Source organism: Fulmarus glacialis, unplaced genomic scaffold (assembly GCF_000690835.1).
Source record: "Fulmarus glacialis isolate BGI_N327 unplaced genomic scaffold, ASM69083v1 scaffold3517, whole genome shotgun sequence".
In the NCBI taxonomy this organism is placed as follows: Eukaryota; Metazoa; Chordata; class Aves; order Procellariiformes; family Procellariidae; genus Fulmarus; species Fulmarus glacialis.
Window position 1 is genome coordinate 220,445 of NW_009222477.1, and position 15,033 is coordinate 235,477.

At 36.5% G+C, this 15,033-nt stretch overlaps 1 protein-coding gene across 1 annotated transcript in view; it reads right to left on the bottom strand.

Annotated features, from left to right (window-relative positions):
* The window catches only part of LOC104079417 (SH3 and multiple ankyrin repeat domains protein 3-like), a gene marked incomplete at its 3' end in the record, with an annotated part of 174,546 nt that overhangs the window by 128,818 nt on the left and 30,695 nt on the right, over window positions 1-15,033 (bottom strand). The window contains exon 9 of the mRNA XM_009581451.1: window positions 2,608-2,674. Within this exon, the coding sequence (XP_009579746.1) occupies window positions 2,608-2,674 (67 nt within the window). The remainder of the gene's footprint in view (window positions 1-2,607; window positions 2,675-15,033) is intronic.

Sequence of the window (15,033 nt, forward strand, 5' to 3'; positions counted from 1 at the left end):
CCACAGAAAAAAAGAGACCCACCCGAAGCTGCACATATTCCAAAGAATTTTCCACATTTGTAACTGATTAATTATTAAATGAGTCTAAAATAATTACAAAATATGAAGTAATTGCAATTATTAAATGAGCCTAAAATAATAACAACAAGGTTTAATGAACTGGTTCAATATCAAAATTCAATATCTAACCAAAAATACACTTTCTGAGGGATGAAAGATAAAATGTTTCTCAAGAGACTTCATAGTATGATCTGTCCTTTTCTTCATGAGGATACTTCTCAAGCTCTTTGCTATTCCTTCCCACTCTGTTGCCTCTGGGCTCAATATATATCATTACTCAAATGACATATGTTGGAATACATCCAAAACTATATGAATATAGCGGATAACCAGACAGGTAAGATAAAGAAAAGCCAACTTGCTGAAGTTTAAATGCTGACATTATTCTGCATGTTCATCATCATACTAGCTCTCAGGTTTTCTGCTCAGAATATTGTTCTTTGATTTATTAATTTTTTTTAAACTGGGAGACATTCCAGAAATAGACATTTCGATGACTTCACTTTTTTTTTTTTAAAGTAATAAATCTTAAGGAACAGATGTCCAGCTAAATTAAATTAGTTGGGAGGAAACAACATAACGTAATGCTTATTCTTTAAGACAAATCTACTAATTTAAATAGTTACGCACAATCCACCACCATCTTGCAAAAACACAAGTGAATCATGGAAGCATCAGTTTTTCTGTCTTTCAGTGGAAAAGTGAAGGCATCAGGAAAATTTAGAGAATCTTCCCACAGAATATATTTTCTAAGCATTTTTCTGGAAATCACCAAATCCTACAGAAAGTGTTTAGTCAGCAATAATAAGTTCTGCCTAAAGCCCCAGCCACATGGCTATCACTTGTTTCCTGGACTGAGTCTCATCCATCTACTTCATAACTACATTCCAATTTCTCCCACATATTGACATAACTTGGAACCTGCACTCGTCGGGGAAAAGGAAAAGTAGTGCAGAACTGGTAAGTCCAAAAAATGATGACATTAATATCAATGTGGTTTCACGCAAACCAGTTTAGAGGCTACTGTTTGTAAGTGTACTGTGTTACTTTTACTTTACAGTTACTTATACTGTAAGCGTATGCACAATTAATACTAGCAAGTCATTCCTTTACTAGTTTTTTTTCTTTTATTGTACACAACTATTTTTAAGAGAACAAAATCCCTTTAGAGAAACATAAAACGTAATACTGTGTATTGTCTTTATGCAGTACTTGTTCTGCACTGACTGTACATGCAAGCCAAAATATCAAGAACTAACATGGCAGAAAAACAGGGAACATTTGAATCTAAACAACCATTTCCTTTCATTTCAACATCTTCATGAAGTTATAAAACCATTAGCCATATATATATATAAACAACAATAAGATGCTCACCCTATTAGGAATAACGGGTTCATTTTTAGTTCATTTTTTACATCAGATTGTTTATAAATATAGAATGACGAAGTCTTCTTACATGGAAAGGAACTATCCCACTTTCTCACGTAAAAACCTTCCAAATTCCAAACTCACGACGAACTTTTATGCAGAAGTTATGACTTCTATACAAAACTTTTACGCAATGTATCCTCAGTTTTCTCAATGGATATTGCAAAGAGTTTAAAGTATCGCAGTGCTACCAGAATTCACATTACCGCACAGAATTTTTAACTATACCCCTGCAGATCATATGCAACCAGCAAGGGAAATGGAAAGGAGACCTTAATCCAGAGCAATTCTTTCACAGTCCTAAGTTTCATGTGAGCTGGCCTAGTTTTCCACATAAATTAAATACTACAAGTCATAGATTTGCATCACTGAGTTAAACCAGTGCAGGCGACTATACAGACCCTCCCGCTTCAAAAGGAATGCCTTTTTTCATTCAACTTCAGGATGTTTCTGTGGAACTTTAATTAACTTGAATTAAAGCATTTTAATTCATTTTAATTAAACTGTATTAGAAATCCCTTTTATCAAACTGGTTTTTATTTTAATGGCATAAAATGTATGTAAATCTCTATGTAAAAAAGATCTTTAAAAAGCCCTAAGGTTTTTTGTCAAGGGCCCTTAACGCCTGTCGCTAGCCTTCATCCAGTGCCACACACCAAACTCAGTGAGAGAAAATGGTTTTATGGATATGGATAATAGTTTCAGCCATATATTTATTTAATTGCAAAGAAGCATCTTTCTTTCTCTTCTTTGACCAATTATTCCTACTTCAGAACTGCTCTAGGCTGATGCCAAAACAGCCTGCAAGAGCCAATTTGGCCACGTATGTGGATGTGTATTTACTCTGTTACAAACTGGCTACTGTATATTAATAAAGCATCTACCATTCTTTCGCATTACTTATCAAATTTTCATTTTCAGAGCATATTTTGAAAACATTTCAGCTTTTTCCCCCTCTTCATTTTTTAAAGAAAAGTTACTTTTAAAATCTCCCTGAAATGATACTGTCATCAGCCCTGTAGTCATATCTCACATAGAATCAGATTTAACAACTTTGCAAAATCTCGGTTTAAACATGTATAACTTATTTTCAGTGTCTGTAAATATTTTGCTTACCAATATCAGCTTCCCTGTGATTCTTGATATATTCAGCGAGCTCAAAATTTCCCGCTATTATAGCCACCTAAAGGATTGTAAAATAGTTACAATTAATATATTGCCATAACTTATTAAGTATGCACTTTACATTACTGACAAACATCATACAAATATATTTTCATTTCACAAAGCGGAGTAACTGTTTATTACGTCTATTCTGCAACTACTACACGCAATACATTTCTGAAACAACGTTGAGAAACGATATCTTAATCTGTTTGTAAGCAGCACTGCCAGTCCCCCAGTTTCCCATTTACTAAGAACGCTGTGATCGTGGGTGTCTCAGGAGACTGCTAGAAGAGCTGTGGCTTTTCATGTTGTGGCAGTCAAAACCAGCAGTGAACATTAAACACACCATCCCCAAAGCTCTGGGAGCTGTACTGATGTGTGGAGAATGCTACAGGAGCAGGCTCGGAGAGACACATTTAAGATATTATTTCCCTTTAATTGCTCCTGCCTCGCTCCTTACCTGAACAATGAAAACAGAGACTACAATGCAATGTACGTGGGAAAACCAGGGAAGAAGTACCAAGAACTACAAGTATTCAGGTACCACTTAGACACCAAAAAAGACTTAAAAAAGAGGAACTGGAAAAGCTTATGCATATGTATAGAATTTAAAGCGTTTTAACAAATACAGTTCTAAAAGAATAATTTTCTTTTTCATTTATTTCCTGGTTGTCGAACACAGATGTGTAACTATCTATTCCAAATTCTCATCTAAATGGACTTTAAAAGAGAAACAACTCCACTGGATACAAGGAAAGTGATTTGGTTATGCCATTGCTGTCTCCTCCCTTCTTCTTCTTCTCCTATTTTTGCCCTGAATATTGAGCAATTGCTTTTTCCGGCTCCATTTTGCAGCTTTACATTATGACAGATGCTGTTCTCCTAATGGCACCGTGGCTTTCCTGATGTAGGCAAAAGAAATAAGCTGGGCTCACATTTCTCATGGAAGTTTCTGCATATACAAGGTGCAAGCCAAAAAAAAATATTTAAAAAAAACTTACTTAAGGACTCCCCTGGATATAGGGCTACTGTCAGTCACAAGAAATGATTGAAAACTCAGGGAAATTTCTGAGCTGATGACCAAGAAAGATTATCTTCTGGTTTGTACCACTCCACAAATCTCAGGGATGAAGAATAATGCAAAGGAAGACTAAAGTGCTGAAATGGTCTTAGGGAGGTGTACGAAGGACAGTTAACGTGAGTAATATCTCTTCATGTAACAAGCATAAGACCTTACTTCTGCACTTGCCACAGTAAATTGAATGGACAATTTTATTTACTAGCAACCAAGACAAACTAATATGGAAACCCTCAAAAACGAAGACTTTACACACAAGCAACAAACTACAGACAGAAAATCTTGACTATTATGTATTTAAGAGTTTCCATATCTGCTTTAAAGGGCAGACTCAGAGCAGGCGTAAATCATAAGTCATGACCATTACATCCATTTCACCTAAAAATAAAATAATTACACATATTTTCTGCACTTTTCATTCAGCATCAATTATTTACACGATGCCTCCTTCTGCCATTAGCGCATCTCATGTAGGGCTTGGAGTGGACTTACCATACATCCTACTGCAACACTGGAACAAGTCTCATTGAAATGCAGTACTAGGAAGAATATTTGCTACAGGCATGGGTGCACTGCCTTAGAAAAAGAGAGCTCACTGCAACACTCCTAAATAAAACTAGACGGAATTGTGGAAAGTCAGATAATCACACTCTCTTCTCTCCTCTACAGTCCGCCTGGTGACTTCATTTTAAGGCCTTTCTGTAGACCCGAGACTCCCATTGTATTAGTCCTTATGCTTCAAGCCATTACTCATGAATCCTCTTCTGTACACAGCCCTGGAAATCTTTGTGGAAGGACCCAGATTTAAACAAATGGTTTCAAACACAGCAAAGTAATCTCCGATTTAGCTTTTGGTCCTAAGCAAGCAATAGTTGGTCTATAGAGAGACAGACTGATTTAGTTTAGGTTGTAAAGTCAACTGGCTAGTAAGGTACAAGCAAGACTTTAAAGAAATTACTATATTTTAAGTATAATACAGTATCAGAATAAATCTTTTAGATTACCAAACAAAGTTTAAAACAAACAACTGAATATAGCATTTATCATATTTATGCCCTGAATCCAGGCCTTCCCCTAATTTTTTTTTTTTTTAATGCTTTTCAGGTTCTTTTTTTCTTGGCAAATTGTTTCTTGTTTCATTAAAAATGTCTATCCAGCATAAAGGCTAAATAGAGTAATTATGCTTTCTTTTCATTTCAAGTGTATCTATTTCATGGCAGAAATCCTGTTCCACATTTGTATAGCACCTAGCAGTTAATATGCATATACTTGTGTTTTAAAATAATCCTCAGTATGCAGCCATAAGCATGGCATGTGCAGTATAATAATTTTTGTCCTTTAAATAATTAACCCGCATATAATATCACCACACTTACTAGTGATAATCATGTAATTATTTTCTCATTACAATATTAACAGTAATTAAATGCTTTGCTTTGGGTACTTCTCAGTTGTGTTACGTCAAATGTTGATGGATTCTTGGGAGCAAAATGCATTACTATGAATTAATAATACGGGTTCAATTCAATCCCACTTCTGCTTTTAGACGGCAGTTGAAAAAATAAAGTGTGCTTCTTCTCAGATGTGTCATAAGACTTCTGCATGCCGTAATATCTGCGAAGATCAAGGAGGTGAGAGACAGAGGTAGATTGGTGCGCTACCACCTCATCACCAACAGAGGCAATTATCCACCTGAAAATTACTATTTTAACCATTAGTAAGATGACCTTTATTCCAGGAACTACTCCTGAAATAAACATCTTCTCAGCATGGATAATAGAATCTGGCCCCCAGCCTCCTCTGTACAGCTTCTAAAGTGTAACTCATGATTCTCCCTGGCAAACAGTACTATCAAAGTAACAGCGGAGCTGTACAAATACTTCACGTTCTGCAGCCTGGCTTGGTTCAGGTTCATAAAAGCACCATTTGTGTGTAGATCAGGGGGTTTCTTTACATTACAAGCAAGCAATAATACCTCTCTTGAACATTACCCCTAATTAGCATGGAAAATTCAAACAGAGAATTCACCAGGCAGCTTGCTAGACAGCAGCCATGTTACTCAAATGAAAGAATTTTTGATACAGAGTACATTTTAAAACTCAAGTATAAACATGTTGTTCAAGTGATAAACACGTTTTATTACTTGAAAAAAGATACTGCCAGATAGCTAAGAGACAGCTTGACAGAGCATTGTTCCTGTACTTGCTTGTGAATCAAGCACTAGATTCAGCAACTCAAGGTATAATTTCTCTCAATTTCATTTACTTCAATTCGCTAAAAACGGTATGTAAAATTCTAACAGCAAAAATGAAGGAAAAATATGTTAAGATCTAAAGAAAGCAAGAAAAAGTAAAAAAGTACAAATATTTCTTGGCATAACATCAATGTACTTCACTTGAATCTGATGGGTAAAGAGTGTGGGAGAAAGTGAAATCAGAGAAAAATCTGAAAGATACAAAATTATTCTCATTCAACTTTTACAGTTGCAAACTACAAAGCACAGCAATCACAGCCTCTTTTCCATCAAAATTTATCTTGAACCAAAGTTATAGTGTGTTCAAATAAAACCATAAGGATGAATGCATTAGGGCAAGTGAATGGTCTTCACAAGATCCAGACTTGAACCAAATTAAGGTGGTGTAAAGTCTCCCCTTGATTAAGATGAAAACTAAATCAGAACCCTACTGAAGTTCTATAAATGTACTAAATTTCTTTGTATTTCAGAAAAAAAAAATACTCATGTAGTATCTTTGCAGAAAATATGCTTCAGAATTTACATGTTTTCAAATAGCCATATTTTGCTTTTCAGGACGTTCTGTAGTGAAGTGCTAGATTTCTAATTGAGAGGTTATGGCAGGAAAGGTTTTGTTTGGGTGTTTTGGTTTTTTTTTCCGATCACAAGACATCTCTTCTTGGCAGTGAAAAAATAGCACAGCCAGCAAAACTACAGTGAAAGTTTTTTTCCAGTAGGAACTGGATTCCATTCATCAAAATGCATCACATGCATGTTTACAGACATGAAATATTACCATGAAAGGCTGGAGATAGCACTTTACCACTAGAGGCTATCTACAGACTCTGTTATGCTGAAGCTTCAAAAATTGCAGCTTTTTAAAAACTGCATATACAGCAGCCTTGCTATAATTCAGGTTCTTTCATTCCTGCAGCAAATGTCCTTTCATTTTGTCCTTTTGCCACAGACAAGACACTTATCTTACATCAAAAATCTGCATGTCCTTGGTCACATTATTCTGTAAACCTGATAAAACCTGTTTATGTGTCATCTAAAAAAAAAAAAAAAAAAAAATCACTAATCTACAATTTCCACTAAAACCTGCATTTTTTTGCCCTATTTTTAAAGGGCGTATTTACTTTGCATCAGCTCCAGAATCAGAAAGACTGCACCTGCGGCATCACAGCACGGTGTCAATCCAAGTCCAGCTGAAAAGCATGACTAAGTAGTTCAAGTACAGTGCTTTCAGACCCAAACCAGGATCTTTATGTGCTGCACTGACATTTGGTTGGGATCTCTGCCATATTCTACTGTACAATACAGAGAATAGAAACTCTCTTGGGTTTTTTTAACCATCATTAAAGGCAATTTTATATGAATGACAGTAACCAAAATGAATCATTTATCAGCTCCCTCTCCTCCAAGTTAAACTGACCCCACTAAGGGTGTTAACACAGGCTCCTAATTATATTCAAATTACATTTGATAACATACATGACTGACCTGAATAAGTACATATGCTTACAAGCGGGAAGTGAGCAGAAAGTACAGCTAAGCAGGAAGACTATCTTAATAGGAGGTAACTCATACAAAATCAAAAGAAAGTAAGGTAAACCCATGCAGCTAGACTGGCGGTATCGCCTCCTATTTCCACGATACTCTGTCTTCATAATGTCATCGTAACAAAGTGTTAAAGGAGTCACTGAAACAGGTCACAGCTGAGACACACTCAGAGGGTTGTGAAGCACCAAGCCGTGGGGTTAACGACCCTCTGGGCAAGGTAGCTGAGCGGAGACAGGAGCTGGTTGTCACTGTCAGGGTCCGTAATGCAGAGCGTGACCAGAAGCTGTGTGTTTATATGGATATTTGCTCTGCCTTGGTAGAAGTAAAGCTTGTTACCGTCACCCCATCGTCTCACTTACTGTCTCACAGACAGATGTTTCTTTCAAATGATGCAACTGGTTACAGTGGCTTACTATTTGCCATGCCAGGCAATGCCAGATGCTCTCCACCAATTTAGTGAAGAAGGGAAGGAGTTTAATTGACACTTGGCTAGTTGCTATGGATCGTAACTAAGTGACAGCTCAGTGAAGTAGAGACTTGAATGAAGTAGCTGTGACTGGGGGGGAGCAGGCAGGAGATGGGGGCACCCCACGATTGCTACTCCAGCATAGGGCACTGGGCGAGGAATGAAAGACTGTAACTGGTGAAGCACCTTTAGGAGGGTATTTCTTTCTCCTGGCATACCATTATTCCCATCCTGAGGTTTTCTGGTATTTACAGTCAGAAACGTTCCCTCTGGATACAGGCAGCTTTTAAGTTGGCTTTCAGAAGTCAATTCAGAAATCAAACATTTGACGCATCTGGTTAGTTCTTGTTCCCCAAAGAAATTTAGTTTAAATGATGGCAAATAAGACTACCTTCTGTAAAGAGTGAAACCTGACAGATGTCCAGTTACAGGTTTCAGTGCGACAGAGTTTCATAATGTTTTCAGACTCTGGACCAGGTATAAGTAGCAGCACTGACTCACCAACGTCTCTCTTTTCAGCCTCATAAATGCAGTTGTCAATATATCAATTACTTACATTCAAGTATTTAGATTTTTTTGATTGTGATTAATGCAGTGTTTTGTTCCTTTCGGGAAACTGGAAATTATATATACACTTTACCTGTCACTAACCTTTCACAATTGATTTTTTCCGCTCTTGAAATGTATCACAAGTAGAGGTTATATTAAATTAGAGCAAGATCTTTGTAGCCTGTTAGCAAATACAATTCTAGAGCTTTATACGTTAGTCCCTGAAAGGCAAGCACCAAAACTAATATTACATTATCGTTCTTTGGAACAAACTGCTCCACACAATAAAAAACAATACAAAAAAGACAGAAATTGAAGTTGTCCCCTCTTAAATCCAGCCAACGAACTTTGACAAACTTTCTACATGGGAGTGAGGAGGGCATCTCTCAGTTCATTTATGTTTCACTCTCAATCAAGGCTGCTGCACTTCCTCTGCACATGCTTAAATTTTAGACAGGCGAGACATAAAGCTTTAAAATGCTCTTCCTAAATGGAGAGCGGAGGAAGCTGTTTGGGCTGCACAGTTGTATCTGCAATTCACAATAAGCACTTCATGATAAAACAGTCGGCACTCCATACCGCCTTTTTCTCCCCCTTCTCTCCTCTTCCAGACAATTTCACTTTCCTGATGAAAGTACATTTCATTATTCTTTCTTTCAGGGCTGATGTTTCACCCTTCTATTGTCTCTGCTACCCAGCAGTGCTCACTAAATGATGGTCTTTCAAGAAAGTTTGAAATTGCAATGAGTTCAGGTATGGCACTATACATTAAAGGAGATAGCTCTATCCCAGGACAAAATGCAACTTCAGTCTTGACTTTGCTCAGTCTCAGCCAAGAAGCAGAAACGCCGATGGACATACAGGATACTCTGAGGTACATCTACCCTACGTGTTCCAATCTTCCGGTGGAACTGGAAGGAAGAGGTGATACAACCCTGTGAATGAGACTGTAACTATAAGACTCTCCAGAAATTGCCTTCCACTTATATCATTGACTTACAAAATCATAAATTATTTACTGTACCACTAAGGACTATATTATTTTAACAATGAAGAAACACCATTCAAGCAGTCACAGCCATTACACAATAGGATTCACAATCAGCAGAGGCTTGTGAGAAATAAACACAAGTGGTTTTAGGAGGAATGGTTGGGATCACTTCCTTAATGAAAAGACCACCTGAAAAGCTCTTCCATATGTCATAATTAGGATATGTTTTCTTAATATTAAAAATATAAGAAACGTTACCATTTTTAATAAGCCTATCTTTCCAGAGAAAAATCATATCAACAATTCACCCAATAGCTGCAATACCAAGAAAGAGGTGATGATCCAACAGCAAGGCAATCTCTAAACCGTTCCGTTATAATCACAACCTTTGGAGACAGAAACCTTTTTAATTTGATGTGAAGATCTAATGGTGCTTACTGTGGGGCAATGAAAAGACAATGTAGTTCAACTTATTTCTATTGTGTCCTCTCAAAAGAAAAGCTCACCCTAATAAAACAAAGAGGTAAAGGCTTTTTGGAGTCTAAAGCCACCTTGAAGTTTGTCACAGTGTACCATCAAGTATGCAGTAGTCACCCACAAGGACATTAGAAGGTTATATTTAGGTTGTTAATTGCAACGACCCTGCTCTCATGTATGCCTGTGCATGCCGGTGCAGCACAAAGCACCATGAGGTTCCATCCCTTATAAATAAGTGACACAAAATCATGCAGCATGCTCTGCAGACTGAAAAAAAATCTTAAATCGATATGCATTCGTTGCTCTCATATATGAGCAGCATGTAGATTTTAAAACTCTCTTCAGTGGTACAGATGGAGTTCGGTTTGGAAAAGCAAGAAGCAATCTGCGTTCCAAATTTCATTTCCATAGGTGTGGGAGAAAAATGTACTGATCAAACACTATTGGTTTCTTACGCAATTTCAGAGAGCTTGTACATGAAGGTATGTCTATTTATTCAATAAATACAAGAACATATCTAGAATTCAATTTCCTTTGGAAATCCATTCTTTTGTAATACCTTAGCAAAGTGTGACAGTTTGACAAGTATTGTTCTGAGCTCAAATCACAACACAGACTTCAGGTTTTTTCAATTAGAGAAGACCTTAAGAATTCAATAAATACAACAAAATGGGGTTTTTTTCTGAACCAGCTGGAAAAATCTATACAGTTACAATAACTATATAATCTAAAATAGAAATGCTGAATACTCATGAATACTGTATTATACTTTCCAAAATCAAAGGGCAAAGTGTCATCCCACATCTTGTAGTTGTATGGATTACAGTTGATTTTTGTCTTTGAGGCTACACCATTGTAGAATAAAACTAGCAGAAGCTTCTTAGTTCACCTCATTATAAAATAAAACCAAATGCTTGATTAATATACTATTAATATCACTAATTCACTCTCTTTTTCTAACAGCGCTCCTGAATACATATAATATGGATGACATGAAACACGACCTCAAAAAGATACATATGTTTAAATTATGGAGACACACATTATTTAAAAGTAATCCGTTTTGAAGTTGAGATATAATACATCTAATTAGAAATATGTCGGAAGCAAATTACTATTTTGAGAAGTTTATAGTTGCATAATATTTTGTACATATAAGAAGATAATAATGTTTTTGTTGAAAATATATCAGAACTGAAAGGTTTTATTTGATAAAGTAAAATTAATTGATAAAATTAATTTTATCAATTTGAAGCTTTTTTCCAGGTATAACATTTCCAAGTTTCAGTAAAACTCACTGAAATAAGAGGGATACGATACACACAGAATAAAGAAAAGCAGTAAAATTTAGTATTTTTTTCTTTAAATAATAGTCAGTAAAGATTTATATTAAGTGCAGAAATAACCCACATTCTCTACCAGGACAATAAAATGCTGGCAATTTTCCTAAATTACTCTATAGTAATGTTATGAAAGAATACAAGTAAAAAAATCATACTCAGCATTTTCATACATGCTTCTTTCCTGGAGAGAAAGTACTTCTTAACAATTTTAATTATATAATGTAATACATGCTTAATATTATGCATTTTGAAAGGAACTAACTTTGTATATTAATATATTTGATGTCCAGTAGATGGCAAAAATATCAGCAACCATCACCTTTAATCTTCTTGAAACTTAATTTAAACCCCAAAGTATATTTTTTATTCTTTTTCCTTCTAGTCTCCACTTTCTATTTCATCGGACAGCAGGATTAGCTTTACCTTTTGGATGTTTTCTGTATGTTATCTGCTTGAAAGACAATTTCATCTTCATCAGTTCTTGATACAACAAAGCACAATAATGTTACTATCCTTTAAATAGTCCTTTGAAGACAGTTTCTTCACCACTGAAATTTTTTTCTCCAAAAGCATGCTGCTGCTACTGTTCCCAAATTTGCCAGCACATGTTAGCATACTGTGTACAAAAATCTCTTAGCAACAATGTCTTAGTGTCTAACATTTTCCTTCTTCCAACTATGATTCATGGAGCCATCTGTAGTCAGATATTGACATGCAGTATCTTAAAATAGATACCTTACATTTGCTCAACAACTAGTTTTAGCATCTGAAAATATAAATTATGGGAAAGGGCCAATATTTCTTTGAGGCTCTTCATCATTCCCTTGATCATTTTAGCACTGTTTAAACAAAGGCTTGCCATGATCACTTCGCCTTAGTATTAAGGTCAAAGCATTCATGCTTTCCAGAGCGCAGCAGTAGGCAGCTGGGCTGTGCTGGGTGCAGTCCCTTACGCAAGCCCTCCAAGCAATCTCGACGGCTTCCCTGATGAGGACCACCTCACACTGCTACCCTGGCTATTTTTTAACAGTAACCAAAGACTAGGTTTCTAAACTTCAAGTATTGCTACATGCAGCACTACGATCTAAGCATTTTTCACACCCTTGGAGTGTAAGCCTCACGGAAAGTGCCCTACAACGGGTGGGACAAGGTCAATGTCTCAGCTGGGCAATGACAAAGAGAATTCTGCAGCAGCGGCTGCTGTAGGGAGTGCAACAACGTCCTGCACTCTGTCCAGGGAATGGGAAAAAAATTACAATAGCCTCCGAAGCACTGTTTTTGCCTCCCAAAACTCTTACAAAGTTTTCACTCAGAAGGGAAAGCATCTTGCTTTCAGCTACAGCACATTATCTATTAGTAACTAAAGACTTTGCGTAACACAAGTTATTTGTTGCGATGCAGTGTGAAATTTTGTATAACTTAAAAGAATAGCATGGTACTAAAATCAGGAAATGTTAATTAAAAACAACCACTTTCAGTAGAATAGATTATATAGAAAGATTTGGTAGCGTGGCTTTGAAACAATCTTAAGTGTGAGGAACACACTTCCACCCCAGTGAAATCAAACAGATTTTGTCACTTCAAAGGAACTAGGATGTTACCTTAAATATTTTTGAGCAATTCATATTTTAAAAATAAGCAACCATACAACAACGTGCATCCAAATACACAATATGTATTTAGCTGAGTATTGTCAAGAAAGTACACTGCAAGCATAACAGTGCTGGCACATTTTCATTGCTAAAATGCTGGTTTTGCTTGCAAGAGATTTTACAGCCCCTATGGGTCTTCTGAAATACACTCAGTAGCCATGAAACAGTGCCAGAGCTGGCTAGCCTAGTGAATTCAAGTCAAAATTAAGAGACGGCTATCACACTGAATGACCTCTTTTTAGTCTCTTTATGTCCTGCAGTGCTGTCTTAGCAGGACTCTACACTGGAACAACACCTAAAATGCCTTTAGGCAGCCTTGTTCATTTTCCAGTAATCTTACTATGATTTAAAAAGTAGAACCTGTATTTTATTTTACACTGTCCTTTCATGAACATACACAACTGCGTTCTTAAAACTTAACTACTCTTATTCATGAATAAGCCATGACTGAATACCTTCAGATTAAACTAAGCCTGCATGGACACCAAGATAAAAAAACGTAAGTCCTTTCCTCACAACATGCGAGCAAATCACTTCTAAATCATCTCACTCTCTCAGCTTTGAAATGCAAACTTAACTCCTATGACAAAAGGATCCGTTGTTATGCAAGAACCAGCTTGCCAGAAAGTGTTGAACTGAATACACTGGCAAGTCGATTAGAGTTACCACAAAACATGTCAGAAAGCAAAAAAGGAACATGCAGGCAAATTCATCCCAGGCACAACTTCGCTGCTTCACAGCATTCTTTTATTTCCTCCTGTTTCTTTAGATGAGAAATAACTACGATTTTTAGGTTACCCTACTTTGTACAGATTGTATTAAGCCTCCTCCACGGTCACTGCATGTATTGGGAAATTTAATGTTTATATCTATTTTGAAAGTAGACAAAAAAAATGACATCTTCTTTCTGCTTCTCTGTTAAAATGCCACCTAGCAAGTCATTCTCAAGTAAGATGCGTTTTTCTATGCTTGTGTTTTAATAATTAACATGGAAAAGAAATGTGTGATACACACACATTTACAACTACAGACTCATTCCATGGGAAAATCTGGCTCATGCTGGAAAGAGCCATCAAAAGCCCATTATTACATAATCCTTATTACTGCTACATGGGCGAGCAGTAATTTCAAAGGAGTATTTACTAAAAGCAGATAAAGCCAGGTTGCAGCATCAGATGAATCAGATAAGACACAGCCAGCAATAAAATTGACTTAATTTTCTTCCTCGCCCCCCAATAATATGCTAAATCAAAAAGCCATGAAATGCAATCTTCTTCAGCTGAACTCTTTTAGAAAAAGATTGAGAAAGTGTGCTATTTGCTAGATTTTGCTTTCCTTGAAATTACAGTAAGTGTCCGGTTATACAGAAAAGTCACCTCAAGTGTGTATAGGTCTGTGCTGCTGTAGGGTAAAAACTTTCACCTCTGAAGGCAGTACTACCTCATGGAGAAGCCAAAATGTGCTATATTTGCAGCTTCTTCCCCAAACACTTTCAGAAAAATGTCTTCCTACTCACAGCAGGCAGTAGATACTGCCCACTACTTCACAGTAAAAACTGTTTATGGGATTCAATTCTGCAAACGCTTAATAATACAGCGTTGCTTAAACTGCTAACCCAAACGGCTGAAAATGCTTTTTGAAAGCCCTTAAGATAAAATGCATCGGGTTAATAAAATACTATCATTATTTTATCTAATACATTTGGTGGATTCATTCCAAACTGTGGGTTAACTACAACAAAACCTTTGGAAACAGCAGTCTAGTAAAAGTCAGTGCCAATAACATACTCTGATGAAGACAGGCACAGAACGGCAGTGCATGCCAACTGCTTGTCACGAATGTTCTCTCCAATGGCAATGCAAGAAGATGCTAAGTCTGACCCAAAGGCATAGACCCTCCATTTTTATAAGCAACAAGAACTCACTCAGATATTGCCAGAAATTAACACTGAATAGCCTGTATAGTCATGCAAAAGCAAGAGATCATGCCACCACATCACCCGACCATCATAACTATGATCATT